Genomic DNA, 17,168 nt, shown 5'->3' with positions numbered 1-17,168 from the left:
AACAGAGAACAAACTGGGGGGAGGGGGGGGGAGAGGTTGGGAAAGTGGGGAAAATGGGAGATTGGCATTGAGGAGGGCACCTATTGGGATGAGCACTGGGTGTTGTATGTAAGTGATGAATCATGGGACTCTATTCCCAAAGCCAAGACTATACTGTATATACACTGTTAGCTAATGTGACAATAAATTATTAAAAAAAAAAAAAGATAAACAACTTAAAGAAAAGAGTGTAGATTTATATACTGAAGTACAAATGGTTCTGGTTCAATTAAATGAATGTTATGGTAATATTAAAAGAAAAAAGCATTGGGGTGCCTGGGTGGCTCAGTTAAGTATCCAACCTACTCAGGTCATGATCTCTCGGTCTGTGAGTTCAAACCCCATATCCAACTCAGAGCCTGGAGCCTGCTTCAGATTCTGTGTTTCCTTCTCTCTCTTCCCCTCCCCCACTCGCACTCTGTCTCTTTCTCTCTCTCTCTCAAAAATAAATAACCATTAAAAAATTTTTTTAATTAAAAAAAAATCACTAAGTACAAAACAAGTATACAAAAATATACACCAAAAAAAAAAAAAAAAGGTCATAAAAATTCTGCAAAAACACAGGTAACTTGGGATTTTTTATTTTAAGAATATACATTACAAAACTAGTTCAGGAAGGCTGTAAGTGGCACTATAGTCCAAAGAGAGTACCCAAAGTTTATGTGGGATTTAGACCAAGGAGAACCCAATATATCCCTTATATGGTATAAATCTATGATCTTGACAACAAAAAGAAGTGTAGCGTTCGCTAAAGGCCAAACCGATGCCAGACTGCCTGTGTTTGAATTCCAACTCTGCCACTTGCTTAAAACTCTATAACCTTGGGCAAGGCATTATTGCTTTCTTGGTCTCCATTCCCTCCTCTGTAAATTGAGGATAATATCCCTCATATTGTTTTTGTAAGGAATAAATGAAGTAAAAATGCCTGGTATTACACAGACAGAAAATACAAATGTACAATTATTCTAGATATTTTCAAGAATTAACATGATTTTCACATCTCTTTATAGCATCCCTGGTTTTATATAAAATACGAGAAAATTTGAAAGGGACAAAACATATAATCCTTAGTACTTACATATAAATTCCTGTTGATACCTCAGTGAAAACTATACTCTCTTCCCCACAAGAGGAATGAAACATCATTAAAATAATCTTGCCTCAAAAAAATAAGGTCCTTGAAACTATCCGTTTATCAAATATAAATTATAGCTGCTCTGATGAGATGTTTAAAAATTCAAAGGGTGCCTGGGTGGCTGAGTCGGTTAAGCGTCCACCTTTGGTCCTGGTCATGATCTCATAGTTCGAGAGTTCGAGCCCCACATTGGGTTCTGTATTGACGGCTCAGAGTCTGGAGCCTGCTTCGGATTCTGTGTCTCCCTCTCTCTCTGCCCCTTCCCTACTCATGCTTTGTCTCTCTTCCTCTCTTAAAAATAAACATTAAAAAATAAATAAATAAAAATAAATAAAACTTCAACTAGGTTTAGATATGAAGAATGCTCTTAAACAGTAATCTGTTCCAGGATTTAATTGCCTTGCAATTATTTACATTTTCTGAGTGCATGTTTCTTAAGAACATTTTTCCCATGCCTAGGTTCACCATGTACCTATTAAAGTAATCTTAAAAGTATGGAGCATAAATTACTCACCTTAGAAAAGACCGTTTATTCCATGTAAAAAAACTCAAGAGTGGCTTTCAGAAAGATCAAAAGGAAATAAATACACCAGCCATACAGTTCTTTGAGCTTTATTTTTATAGGCATACGTTTCAAGGAAAACAAAAATTTCAAGATATAGAGTACAACATAGCAAATGAAATCATTCAGAATTGCTTTAATTAACAGTATAAAGTACATGTATAGGATACATTATATAATTTACTCTGAGGTTTCAAAAAGCAGTATTTTTGGTTTTAAAATTCTGATATCATTTACTAGGTCTTTCACATATTTCAAGTTAATTTTTTCTAAATCACTAAATTAAGACATATCTCTAAGATGATCTGATAGATGAGCTGCCTTTACCACGGTCTTCAAAATAGTGCTGTTCAATTCTTCTACAGAAAGCAAGGAGGTTGCTATAGTTTTTTACCTTCTCGGAAAGTTCATCATTGGTCAACTGTGTGGTCAGAATGGTATACAAATGGCCAAATACCAGTGCATCTAGTTCAGTAGGCCTAAAACAAAAATAGAAATGAGAGTAACATGAACAGCATTTAACTTGTATGGTAGAATATACATTACTTTTTAAAACATTCTATTCATCTATTTAAAAGAAAGTCACATGAGAAATAAATCCTACCTCAACTTGATAGAATTTATTTTGTTTTTACTTGGGAGCTTCTGTTGTAAGACATGAAAAAAAAAACTTTTTAAGTTATGATTTGCTAGTTGTGTGACTTGCTTTTTAAAGTAGTAAGACATTAAAATAACCTTGGCACAATTGTTTATATTCATTTTACTCATTAATTTATCCATTAAACAGGTCTCCAATGCGCCAGGAACTGTGTGCTAGGTGCGAGAGCTACGAGAACACCAAAGATATTCTAAGACATGGGACACAAAACATAAATTACCACAGCACAATTTAGTAAGTGCTGTAATAGATGTATAAACAAAATGGTATCGAAGCACAGGATTTCACTGTGGTGCGGGAACAAGTAACACCTGATTACCCAATCACGTATCAAAAACAGGATTTAATTTTAACTTTACCACTTTTCAAGTAACTAACTTAGCTTTCTGCAAGAGAAATAAACATAGCTTCAATAAAAAAATTTCCAGGGTTTTTTTCCCCTTTAATTAAATATTAGTAACAAAAAATTGAAATTTATCTACCTCACTACTAATGGTCTATAAATGAGGCATCACCAAACTACATTATATTAAAATAATTGCCAGCACAATCTTACTGAAGGGAAAATATCATCATAATTAGGAGCTAATTATTGGTATCAGTCCCATAGTGATAAAGCTTTTGAGAAAATATGTGTTAGCCTACCTAAATGTGAAAGTATGTTGCAGTGATCTAGTTTAGAATAGATTTTGGGGGTCCATCAAATCTAAGTATGAATCCTAATTCTGCCACTTCCTTTCTAGCTATGTGGCCTTGATCACTAATGATGAATGACCTCATGCTGCTGCACGGCTTTAAATACCTCTTTATGCCACTAAGTCCCCACTATTTGTCTCCAATCCCAGTCCCTCTTCTAAATTCCTGAATCATACACACATACATACTACATAACATCTCCGCCTGAATGGTGAATAAGCATCTCAAACATGCTCATCTCATTTCCCAAACTAAAAGGCACCACTAGCCTCTCAGCCATCTGCACCAAAAATCTCAGGGTTACTATTGAGTCCTCTCTTTCTCTTGCCCTCATATCCATTAGCAAGTGTTGTGAGACACAACCGCCAAATACGTCCTGATTACTACTAATTCTCTCCCTCCGTTCTCATCTACTCTGAGCCACCATCATCTCTCAGCTAGACCACTGCAATAGCCTCCTAATGTTGGCTCTATTCATTGTCCACAGAGTAGCCAGAGTGATTTTTGGTTTAAAGTCACCACACCGTACCACTCCAAGCATAAAATATTCCAACGAATATCCATCCCACTTACAGTAATGTGCCAAACTCATTACATGAAGTATGCAAAGCCTAGATGACCCGGCCGCTGCTTATCTCTTCAGCCTCATCTCCCACCACTGTCAACATACTACTAATAACAGCCTTGCTTCTTCCATCCAAATGTAACAAACTCAAGCCCATCTTACGGCCTTGACACAATTATTCCTGCTGCCTCTAACACTCTTCCCTTGACTTCACATTGCCAGCTTCTTATTTTTCAGAATAAGGTTTAAATGTCACATCTTAAAGCCTCCCCTGAACACCCAAACTAAAGTGGACATGCGGTCACTTATTACCACGTGATCCATTTTAATTCTCCATGTGGCACTTAATACTATCTAACATTTGTTGTTAGGTGTCTGTCTCCCTCTACCAGGGAGATCTTCTCTACTTGTTTCCTGCTGTGTCCCCAAAACTTAGAACAATGCCTGGTACAAAGTAGGTTCTTACTATGTTTTGAATGAATAAAAAGGTGATGCATTTATATTACCACACTATAACTGTGTTCATGTAAGTGTTTCCCCTCATTATACTCCAAGATCTTTAAAGATAACACTGCATATATCTTTTATATCCCCAGTTCTTGGAAAAGGATCTCAGGAACTGAATCTGTATATGCTGGATGCAAATAGAAATACATCCTGCCTAACGTATCCAGGATATTTAATTTTTCAATAGTGGTTATTCAGTTTCTTTCAAAGCCTTCCCTTTTTTGACACATTCATGAAGAATTATTAGTCAGGTGAGGGTAGCCAACGTGTCCTTGGACTTAATAGCACCATGATCCTATCATATAAATGATGAATCAATAACAAAGGGATGCCTGAAAAGAACCAGAGATATATAAGGTGGACAAATGTAGAGCTGAGGCACTCTGGGAGAATTAATATAAACACTAACTCTTCCATATCCCTAAACATATTTCTTAAAAGATGTATCTTATCTCACCAATCTTTCCTAATTCCTGTTTAGGATTAACTACTCTTTGCTTCTTGCATTAGATAATAAAAAAAGGTGAATTTATTTCCTGGTGCAAATTCCAGTGGTATAGATGGGCATCCCTTATCAATAAATGAAGGCTCTGAGGAAGTTCAAGCATAAGTGTATATTCAAACTAGAGTGGTCTAAAAGTACCCCTGAAGTGGTCAAAATGTTATTTGCTGCAAATAAACATCCACGTAATTCAAAAGTTGCTGAATTATACAGGTAATGAGCATACAGAAATTGATCTTATGTTACATAAAGATAGCAACTCTTTGGCAAGTTACTTTAGAACATCTAACAGGAAGTAGAATACAATATACTATATCAACTGAAACATACATAACTTCTAATGCATATTTTTTGTAATCTTTACAAATTTCAGCCATTACTTAATTATATATACATGGCATATAAATTACCAATTCCTACAATTCTTTCTTTTTAAAAAGTACACCTGTGATAGTAGTTACACAACTGTATACCATTACTAAACATCAGAGCCGAAAGCATAAAACTGTCAATTTTACTATATATAAATACCATAACAAACCTAATTTTTAAAAAAAAATTTTTAAGTTTATTTTTGAGAGAGAGAGAGAGAGAGAGAGCGAGCGTGCATGTGTGAGCAGGGGAGGGCAGGTGGGGTGGACAGAGGATCTGAAGCAGATTCTGTGCTGACAAGCAGAGAGCCCGATGTAGGGCTTGAACTCACAAACCATAAGATCGTGACCTGAGCCAAAGTAGGACACTTAACTGACTGAGCCATCCAGGCACCCCTAAACCTAATTATTAATTTTTTTAAGTGTATTTATTTTGAGAGAGAGAGAGAGAGAGAGAGAGAGAGCGAGCATGTGCATGCACAAACAGGGAGGGGCAGAGAGAGAGGAGAGACAGAATCTCAAGCAGGTTCTATGCTCTCAACCTAGAGCCCAATGCAGGGCTCGATCCCATGAACCAAGAGATCATGCATGACCTGAGACAAAATCAAGAGTCAGAGGCTTTACGGATTGAGCCACCCAGGTACCCCTAACCCTGATTAAAAAAAAAAAAAGGCAATAAACTCAGAAAGTATTTGCAATTCATATGCAAAACACACACTTCACCCAATATTTCTACTGAATTAAGAGCCAAGATCCTGTTGAACATCCAGTTTTAATAATTTTTCCTAAACCATATATAAAGAAAAACAACATTTCTACCCTTCTGTTAAGTAGTGGATTGTAATTTGAATACTGATAGCAACTCTCCTCCGAAGATTTTTAACATCTTTTATATATATTATTACATCTAGCTTTATAGACTTTTTATTAGAAAAACATTCAAAGGTCATAAATACATTTTTAAATTCCTTATCTTGCATTATCATTCTTCCCACATTTCCGTTGGTTATTACTATTCTTTTTTTCCTATTTTTATTGAGAAATAATTGACATATATCATTGTATAAGTTTAAGATGTACATCATGGTGGTTTGACTTACATATATTATGAAATGATTATCCCAAAAGGTTCAGCTAACATCCATCCGTTATATTCTTTCATTTGAATATCAAAATAAAAATACTGTAAAATGTGAATGTTTTCTTAATCTTTCCCATTTAAATTTCTCTGCACTCAACTTTTTTGCTTTATTATGACTGCATATTTCTTTCTTTCGGATACCTTTTATAGTCAGTTCAGTTAAAACACATTAATTTTGTCTCAGTTTTCAAGTAGTTTTTCTCTCCCTTACACTACTAACTTGCCATGTCTTCATACTCTAGCAATAATCTACATATTCTTTCTTTATATACTAATCACTGATCTTTAAGACTGTCATTCAAGTTTGTAAATCAAGTCCCTTGCCAGCCTTTTTTATATCTAGCCTTTGAAATTTTAAGCAATTCCTCCTTAATTTTCTCAGGTGGTGATTTTTAAAATTACTATCACTAAAGTATAATTGACACACAATGTTAGATTAGCTTCAGATGTACAACATATTGATTCAACAATTGTATACATTATACAATACTCACCACAACTACAGTCACCATACAACATTATTACAATATTATTGACTATATTCCCTATGCTGTACTTTGCATCTCCATGACTTATTTATTCTATAACTAGAAGTTTGTACTTCTTAATTCCTTTTATCTATTTTGTGTATCTTTCCCATCCACCTCCCTTCTAGTAACTGCCAATTTGTTTCTGTGTTTAAGAGTCTGTTTTTTTTGTTTATTTGTTCTGTTTTTTGGGTTTTTTTTTTTTCCAGATTCCAAATGTAAGTAAAATCATATGGTATTTGTCTTTGACTTAGCCTAATACCCTCTAGGTCCATCCATGTTGCTGCAAATGGCAAGACCTCATTCCTTATGATTAATATTCCATGTTATATGCATACATATTATATATAGTATATTTTAATTATATATTATGTATATATACATACATATATACACACTTTCTTTATTCATTCACCTATTGATAGATATTTGGGTTGCTTCCATAATTTGGGTTTTGTAAATAATGCTGCAATAATAAATAATAAATATGTATCAACAATATTTATTATCAACAATTATTATCAACAATAATAAATATGTACCTTTCCAAATTAGTGTTTTCTTTTTTGTGTATGTGTGTAAATACCCAGTAGTAATATTACTGTATATTTCTATTTTCAATATTTTGAGGAAATTCCATACTGTTTCCCACAGTGGCTACACCAATTTACTTTCTCACCAACAGTGCACAAGGATTCCCTTTTCTCCATCCTCACCAACACTTTTTTATTTCTTGTCTTTTTGATAATAGCCATTCTGACTGGTGAGGTGATATCTCATTGTGGTTTGGATTTGCATTTCCCTTATGATTAAGTAATGTTGAGCATCTTTTCATGGGTCTGTTGGTCATCTGTATGTCTTCTTTGGAAAAATATCTATTCAGGTCCTCTGCCTATTTTAATCAGATTGGTTTTTTGATGTTGAGTTATAGAAATTCTTTACATATTTTTGATATTAACCCCTTATCGAATATATCATTTGCAAATATCTTCTCCCATTCATTTTGGTTTTGTTGATGGTTTCACTGTACAAAAACTTTTTATTTTGGGGTAGTACCAAGTTTATTTTTTGCTTTTGTTTCCCTTGCCTGAGGAGACATATCCATAAATATGCTGCTAAGGGTGATGATGTCTAAAGGATTACTACCTAATTTTCTTTTAGTTTTATGGTTTCAGGCCTCACATTTAGGTCTTTAATACATTTTGAGTTTACTTTTATGTCTGGTGTGAGAAAGTGGTCCAGTTTCATTCTTTTGCATGTGGCTGTCCAGTTGGCACAACACCATTTATTAAAAAAACTATCTTTTCCTCCTGTGTCATATTGGATATTTTTACCTCCTTTGTCATAGATTAATTGACCATACATGCATGGGTTTATTTCTGGGTTCTCTATCCTGTTCTATTGATCTATGTGTCTGATTTGGTGGCAGTACCATACTGTTTCGATTACTATAGCTTAGTAGTATATCTTGAAATCTGGGAGTATGACGCTTCCACAGCTTTGTTCTTCTTTCTCAAGATTGCTTTGGATGTTTGAGGTTTTTTGTGGTTCCATACGTATTTTAGGATTATTTGTTATAATTGTATGAAAAGTGTTATTTGTGTTTTGATAGGGATTGCATTCAATCTGTAGATTGCTTTGGGTAATATGGACATTTTAACAATATTAATTCTTCAAAACCATGAGCAGACTATATCTTTCCACTTGTTTATATCATGTTAAATTCTTTTCATCAATGTCTTATAGCTTTCAGGGTATAGGTCTTCCACCTCCCTGGTTAAATTTATTCCTAGGTATTTTTATTCTTTTTGGTGTAACTGTAAATGAGATTATTTTCTTAATTTCTCTTTCTGTTACTTTGTAACTAGTAAATAGGAACACAATAGATTTCTACAGATTAATTTTGTATCCTGCAACTTTACTGAATTCATGTGTCAGTTCTCATAGCTTCTTGGTAGAGTCTTTAGGATTTCCTATATATATTATCATGTCAAATGCAAATAGTGACAGTTTTACTTCTTTCTTAACAATCTGGATGTCTTTTATTTATTTTTCTTATCTGATTGCTGTGACTAGGATTTCCAGTACTATATTGAGTAAAAGTGGTAAGAGTGGATATCCTTGTCTTGTTCCTGATCATAAAGGAAAAGCTTTTATTTTTTCACAACTGATGTTATCTGGGTTTTAATATATGGCCTTTATTATGTTGAGGTACGTTTCCTCTATTCCCACTTTGTTGAGAGTTTTTATCATGAAGAGATGTCATACTTTGTCAAATGCTTTTTCTGGATCAACTGAGATGACGATCATATGGTTTTTATCCTTTCTCTTATTAATGTGATTTAGCACACTGATTGATTTGAGAATACTGAACCACCCCTGCAACCATGGAATAAATCCCACTTGATCTTGGTGAATGATCCTTTTAATGTACTATTGAATTCAGTTTACTAATATTTTGTTGAGGATTTTTTGCATCTATGCTCATCAGAGATACTAACCTGGTTTTCTTTTTTTCCTTTTCTTTCTTTCTTTCTTTCTTTCTTTTTCTTTCTTTCTTTCTTTCTTTTTGATAGTATCTTTGCCTGGTTTTGGTATCAGGCAAAGATACAGATCAGAAAATCAGATCAGAAAAGATACAGATCAGAAAATCTATAACGCTGGCCTTATAGAATGAATTTATAAGTTTTCTTTCCTCTTCTATTTTTTTGAATAGCTTGAGAAGAATAGGTATCAACTCTTCTTTAATGTCTGGTAGAATTCACCTGTGAAACCATCTGGTCCTGGACTTTTGTTTGTTGGGAGTGCTTTTGTTACTGATTAAATTTATCAATTGGTAATTTCTTTATTGAATAAACCTCAATAAAATCCAAATCCCCTCTGAAATCTTTCATCTTAAGATTCCTATGTGTAATTTTTGCAGCATTTCTTCAATATCTTTTCCCATCAGTATACGAAAGTTTATTTTCAAGTTTTACCATTTAATAGTTAATAACAACACTCTCTTTTTCAAATATAACTCTTCTTCCAATTTCTCAATTTAAGCTGGGTTGTTTTTTTTTTTACATTTTATTTATTTTTGAGAGACAGAGCACAAGTGGGGAAGGGGCAGAGAGAGAAAGACACAGAATCCAAAGCAGGCTCCAGGCTCCGAGCTGTTAGCACAGAGCCCGACGCGGGGCTCGAACTCACAAACTACGAGATCATGACCCTGAGCCAAAGTCGGACACTTAACTAAGCCACCCAGGCGCCCCTCAATTTAAGCTAGTTTTAAAAAACACTTGCTGAGCCTCTGCTACCAACTAGGGTTTGTTTAGAGAATACACAGACCTGCAAGGAGCTCATAAATGCTTTACAACAATGTAATTCATTCATCCTGACTATACTTAGGGGGAAAAAGGTAACATAAAAATAACCCTTTAAGAAAAGTTTACTTTTTCATTCCAAGTCCATACTCACATGAAAAAGAATAAATGACCCAGTAGTCTGTCAGTATGTGTCTTAAAAGAGATCACATCAGCAAGATAGCTTATATATAACAAGAAAATACAGATTTTGTTTAACTGCATTTCAGAACTATGATTTAAAGATTTAAATGCTACCAACACTATATACTATTAAGAATAAAGAGGCCACCTGATGTTAATAACTATCTTGCATTATTTCTAATTTCTTTCAATTTCACCTTCCTTTTTTCTTTCCACCATTTGTCTTCTTTGTCCTCTTTTCCCAATTCCTATTCCTGCTGCAGGATTTCCCTCATCTCCCTTTCCCCTTCTCTCATCAAGTACAACTACTGAGTTTCTTTCATGAGTCCTCTCAACATCCCCAGACGGTAAGCTAGGAGAAAATTTTATTCTAATTTTAGACGGTAAGGGGACGATACACGGGGAAATAAAGTAACTTGCTGAACTCTGGTATATATTAAAGCCAAGAAGAGAATTCAGGCCACTGGCCTGGAATCCAATACTACCTTATCTAGTAGTATCTTAAGTATCTTAAGCTAGTGCTCTATTCACTAAGGTAAGGTATCTCACAAAGTAATGAGTCCTGATACATAAAAGAGAAAAATTCTGTCATATCAAAGTGAAAATACAAGTCACATTTTCCTAATTCCAGTTCAGCATTAGACAATGGGGTAAAACTAAAGTTAAAAATAAAATCTATTCATTTTTCAATCATTAGGGGAAAATGTTTATGTAAGTCTCATACAAGGTAGAACTATTTCAGAAACCTACATCTTAATATTAAACAGTTCCTCCACAGCAACCCTTGGTTTTTTGCCTGTTCTAAACTTTGAATTTTTCATTACAAGCTTAAATATAATCGTACCATTATATGAAAAAAAAAATTTCTTTCTATTGCCACTAAATTACATGCTAAATGATACCTGGTTATGAAATCCCTGACACTGAGTCAAATGAGAAAAATAAGATACATTCTCTTGGCCTCTCATGAAGATAGCATGTATAACAAAACTAACTCCTAACACATAACAATGCACTTCAAACAATAAAACACACCTCTTCTGAGTGTTTCAACCCCTAAGAATTCCTATATCAGCAAGACAAGGAACTACTTGAGACTAACATGTGGATACATTTCTTTTGTGTTAGAGACACACAGAGATCTGTTGATCTCTGAGGCACATACAGAATCTACATTGCAAACATTACTAACATGGCTGTAGAAGCTTTACCTACCAGGATTTCACGGTATGAATTCTTTGACCTCTGTGCTTCAGAGATCAACAGACTCCAAATTTCAATTATAGGTAGTATACTTTAATATAACAAATATTTTTTCTTTTTTTTTTTTTTTTGAAATTTTTTAAAGTTTATTTATTTATTTTGAGAGACAGAGCGTGAGTGGGGGAGGACGGGGTGGGGGGGGGGGGGTAGAGAGACAAAATCTCAAGCAGGCTCTGTGCAGTCAGCGCACAGAGCCCGACGTGGGGCTCAAACCCATGAAATTGTGAGATCATGACCTGAGACTAAATCAAGAGTCAGACACTTCACCAACTGAGCCACCCAGGCATTCCTTCCTTAATATAACAAATATTTCTAAGCTATCACCACAGTTGTGTTTGTTACAAATATTAATATCTATACCAAAAGATGTTTCACGTGGCTACAGAAGATGACTGCCTAGAAAGATATAATAAACAATAGCAAATAAACCTTTTTAAAATTACCAATCTAAAAAGCAAAAATTTGTATTACAGAGCCAAGAAAAGTCTAGAATTTCTACGTAAAACAGTGTGATTAAAATGCTAATTTAGGCTCATCTTAAATTGTATCACAGGATGATTCTGACATATTAAAACTGTAACATTTTTTTAAAAAAATTTTTAACGTTTATTTTTGAGAGAGAGCCCAAGCGAGCAAGTATGAGCGGGGGAGGGGCAGACAGAGGGAGACACAGAATCCAAAGCAGGCTCCAGGCTCTGAGCTGTCAGCACAGAGCCCAACAGGGGGCTCGAACTCACAAACTGGGCGATCATGACCCGAGTGGAAGTCGGACACTTAACCAACTGAGCCCCAGGTGCCCCAAATTCTAACATTTTTTTTAAAAAAGGAAAATTCATTCTTTGCCTTGATACTCTTTTCCAGATTACAAAATAATTCTGTCTTAAACATGAATTATTCAATTTACATATATATACATACATATTTAACCTATATCCTTCATACTCATTTCTGTGCTTTACAAATATTTTCATTAACTTTTAAAATTAAAGCACAACTTACAGACCTATTTTTTTTTATTTTTATTTAAGTTTATTTCTTTATTTTGAGATAGAGAGAACCTGTGGGGAACAGGCACAGAAAGGGGGACAGAGGATCTGAAGTGGGTTCCATGCTGACAGCAGAGAGCCCGATGTGGGGCTCGAACCTACAAACTGTAAGATCATCACCTGACCCGAAGTCGGACACTTAACCAACTGAGCCACCCAGGCACCCCTATTTTCATTAACTTTTAAAAGATAAGTTCATAATAGTGTTTGTCCATCCAACAATGTTTTTAATTGTTTATTTTTATTCACTCTTCTACTCCCCAGGGTATCACCCTATATAAAAAAGTATAGCTACACTTCATGTTTTAACAGTACTTTGCAAATGCAGAATTTTATTAAGATTATGTAGTTCCAAACACAGCATCTGGAACTACCCGCAGTAGCACCTCTATCCTATCAGACAATAATGACTGGTTTACATGTCTGCCCTGAAGACAAATCTTTAATGGCAAGGGCTACATTTTAGAAATTTGAGTCTCCCAGAGCCTAGAGCTGTGTCTGATAGCCAAGAAGTGCTAAGTAAATGTCTAATAAGGGCAAAAATGAATTTAAATATACCAAAATCTTTCCACAAATACTGATAAAACAATCCCTCTACGATAGAATAAGTTTGTAACCTAACAATATAGAAAAGAAACTCAAAAAAGATAAACTTTCTTACTGCTTATTGAAGAAATATGGTTGTGTTCCCAGTCTTTGAGAAAGTGCTTGACAGCACTGGTCTACATCTTCTAAGACCTAACAAAGGCGACGGACCACAAAGAAAAATATTTAAATTAGCAAAACAATAAAATGTGTCTAACACTTAGTCTGCACCACAGTTTATAACAAAAATATAAATGTAGGTAACTTTTTATAATATATTTAAATCGGACTACAGAACACATACAGAACATAAGCCATATTTTTTTTCATAAGCGATACTTTCTATATAACAGGAAGACAATGTGAGAACAGCTTTCCTTTAAACACAAGTACACTTACGTTACTTGTAAGGATTACTATCAAGAAAGTTTTTATCTCAAAACTCCACACCCTACAAAAATGTTTTCCTGAATCCATATATTCAAATTATCTTACATATATTAAAAAGCTTGCTTCATAAAGATGACACTACTGACCTACCATGAGTAAAAGCATCTGAGTGGTCTTCCTGCTAGTGGAGATGGATTTATGTCATTTACTCAATCCCTATTCATTTACCCAATCCCCCTGGTGGCCAATGGCACACATCGGTAAACTGGCTGCTAGGACTACGCGTAGCCTTGGAAAAGAGACATTAGTTTAATGACTGAATTAGTTCAATCTCATGACCTTGACCAGATACATATTTTTTTAATTTTGCTACTTCAGTAAATTTAAGATTAAAAAAAAAAAAAACAGATATATTAAGCACTGTATTTAACAGGGTTTGTTTTTTTATTTTTGTTTTGTTGTTGTTGTTGTTGTTTTTTAATTCTGATGTTGCAGATCTACATTTACTGACATAAAAGATGCCCACGATGTACTGGTGAATGGGAAAAAAAAAATCAGATTATAGAGTGACAGGTATAACATGATCCCATTTAAGGAAAGTGTTATTAAGAGATATCCAGAAGAATGTTCTCCAAATAGCAGTGGCAATTTCTATGTGGTAGGATTTCAAGCAATCTCTATTTCCTTTTTGAATTTTTCTGTGTTATGTAATTTGTTTATAAAACAAATAAAAACCACTTCAAGTCAGAAAAAAATAAGAGCAAAAATTTTCTTAATTTTTTTAATTAAAAAAAACTAAATATAAAAAATGAATTTCTTAATGCATTAAAGTTGAGGCTTTTGTCAACTTCAGTCTGAACTCACCTGGTCCAGAGTCTTGTTACCCCATCCAATAGCTTTCATCTTACGTTTGACTTCCCACTGTTTCTGGTAGGCCAAAATATGATTCAGGGGCCAAGGGTAAGGAGATCCATATCTAGCATGAGTGATCTAGAACAAAAGGATTTTGTTATCAACACGATTCTTTCTAAAAACAAAGCCAGTTTTTACAAACAGAATACTCAGGAAAACATATTTTCAGAACACAAACAGCAATCTGAAAAAAATACACAGCTTGCAAGCTAAAAAATTAAAATTTTAAGCCATTCCCTTTAAAAATATATAAACTTTTATGTACTTTGCAACCAGTTATATCAAACGATGACACATAGCTTCCCTAAAATGTATGTGCAAGCAAAATTAAAGTAAGTGAAAAACTATATCACTAATGGTATAAACCACAATGTTTCATTTATGAGCAGGGACTTAAGATTCTGAGCAAAAGTGTTTTCTCATTAAATTTTAATTAAGATAAATGCTGCAGAACCACTCACCTCCCCTACTGTAGCTTCATCACACCACTGAAGATACAACTAGGAACAAAAGAACAGTCACTAGAACTTTAGAACACCAAAGAGAAAATGGATAAAGAAAATTATTTTCTGCCATGGTGATTTTTTATGAGCCAACCCTATAAATGTCACACGTAAGACAGTTTCCCTCCTTTGGCTAATGTTGCTATACAGAATTATTAAATTTAATTGATGGTAGTACTGAATAAAAGTATTTCTTATTCATATAGTAGTGTATCTCTAAATATCATCAAAGTATTTTACAGATATGAATGAAGTAAACGTCCCAAGCCCAAAGTCAAATAACGAATGGGCAAGAATCACTCCTTTTTACAAATAGAAAAACTAGATCTGAAATGCCAGGCAACTTGTTCAAACATAATAACCAAATAATTCCAGGAACCATCCTAGTCCGAGAATTGAGACTATATTCCTATTTCTCAATAATTTTAAAATAACCCATAAGAAAGATTATCTTTTGTAAGAGGAAAAGCTTATTTTCAAGGCCTATTATCTTCTATTATACCTCTGCAGTTAACAGCATATTGTTGACTAATTCCATGTAGGCTTTCATTTCTGCTTTTTGGACTTCATCCAGCCCATCACTAAGAGAATGGCCCTAAAGGGAATTTAAAAAAATTTAAAAGAGCATCGTATTAAATAGAGAAAAACTTTCAGTTATCTTACTACCAAATAATATAAATGTTTTTACATCAATGGTTTTATGACAAATGTCCAATAAACTTCTAGAATATCTCCTAAAATTTTATATGAAAAATCATTAATTATCTGCTATCACTACAAAATATTAGTAAGTAGTATTTCTACGCTATCATAAAAGTGTATCTTTCAATGGACAAAATTAAATTTTCAATTATTTCACAAAAGAAGAAAACAAGAATGATCAGTAAACCTTTTTTTCTAAGAGACTAACCTTATTAGTAATAAAATAAATGCCGGAAGATTGACATGTGTTACTTATAAAGTGGTCAAAGTTGAAAAAAATGTTAGTAAACGTATAGGGAAACAGACATTAATTTTTAAATTCTAATATACTATAATAATGAAAAAATGCATAAAATGGTATATCCTTTAGTTCAATACAACCATCTGTGGTGAGATTTTAAAAATGCACACCCCCTTTAACATCACAGTATCACTCTCCGGAATTTATCCTAAAAAGATAGTCTGACAAGTTTACAAAGGTGTGTGTAGAAAATATTTACCTGAACACTCAGTAAGAGCCAAAAAACTGACTACAACTTAATGTGTCCATCAATAAAGACTTAAGTGAATAAGTTATAATACATCCATATAAAAGAATACTATACAAGAATTTAAAAGGATGATGTATTTCTGTAGTCATTAACATGGAAAAATTTCCAAACATATTGATGATTTTAAAAGGCAGGTTGCAAAATAGCACATAATAGTAAGATCTATATTTTTCTATATATGCCAAGAAAAAGTCTGGAAAGATATTCCCCAAAATGTTAGTGGGGGGTTGTCCTTTATAAGTATTAAAACGTAAGCTGAATAATTCAAATGTATATATTAATATTCAACTTCCAAATATATCCTATATTTCCTTCTCAAAGGTTAACTCAACATTTTATAACAACCTAAGTTTTCATTTATGACCAAAATTCTCATAAGTGTAAGTTAGAAACTTATCTACCATTTTGTAAAGATCAAATTACATCTTTTGCCATTGATTTACATTACGGGGGAAAAAAACTTCCACTTTAGAAATATTTCTCCACTAGTTTATATTGGCATTTTATGAAACTAGGTTAAAATCAATGTAAATGTTAAGACATGCTAAAGAATGATGAATGACTTAAGAGTAACTGTGATCAAATATATTTAATATCTTTTTTATTACCTTTGCTTTAACGAATTGGACTATTGGACCAAGTTCTGATACTACTTGATTTCCTACATGAATAAAAGGTACTTTACCTGTTGAGGAAAAAGAAATGTATGAAAATACTTTCAGTAAATTAACATAAAAATGGAATGTTTTATTAATATACTGCTCTTGTAATCCTATAACTTTTGAAAATTATAAATGTGTATGTTAAATTCTATAAACTATTTTTTTAAGTTTATTTACGTTGAGAGAGAGAGACAGAGACAGAGAGAGAGGAGAGAGAGCATGAGCAGGGGAGGATTAGAAAGAGAGGGAGAGAAGACCCCAAGCAGGCCCTGAGCTATCAGCATGAAGTCCAATGTGGGGCTAAAACTCTCGAACCCTGAGATCATAACCTAAGCCAAAATCAAGAGTTGGACACTTAAATGA

General features: G+C 33.7%; 1 protein-coding gene across 1 annotated transcript in view; it reads right to left on the bottom strand.

The window, feature by feature from the left end:
• Nucleotides 1-1,770: 1,770 nt before the first annotated feature.
• The window catches only part of MTX2 (metaxin 2), a 65,433-nt gene continuing 50,035 nt past the window's right edge, over nucleotides 1,771-17,168 (bottom strand). Inside the window, exons 5-10 of the mRNA XM_043577123.1 lie at nucleotides 16,752-16,828; nucleotides 15,393-15,485; nucleotides 14,849-14,887; nucleotides 14,340-14,465; nucleotides 13,162-13,238; nucleotides 1,771-2,215 (exon numbers count right to left, since the gene is read on the bottom strand). Coding sequence (XP_043433058.1) covers nucleotides 2,032-2,215; nucleotides 13,162-13,238; nucleotides 14,340-14,465; nucleotides 14,849-14,887; nucleotides 15,393-15,485; nucleotides 16,752-16,828 — 596 coding nt within the window. The 3' untranslated portion in view covers nucleotides 1,771-2,031. The remainder of the gene's footprint in view (nucleotides 2,216-13,161; nucleotides 13,239-14,339; nucleotides 14,466-14,848; nucleotides 14,888-15,392; nucleotides 15,486-16,751; nucleotides 16,829-17,168) is intronic.

This window comes from Prionailurus bengalensis, chromosome C1 (assembly GCF_016509475.1).
Source record: "Prionailurus bengalensis isolate Pbe53 chromosome C1, Fcat_Pben_1.1_paternal_pri, whole genome shotgun sequence".
Lineage (NCBI taxonomy): Eukaryota > Metazoa > Chordata > Mammalia > Carnivora > Felidae > Prionailurus > Prionailurus bengalensis.
This window is presented reverse-complemented; position numbering and strand designations above follow the sequence as displayed.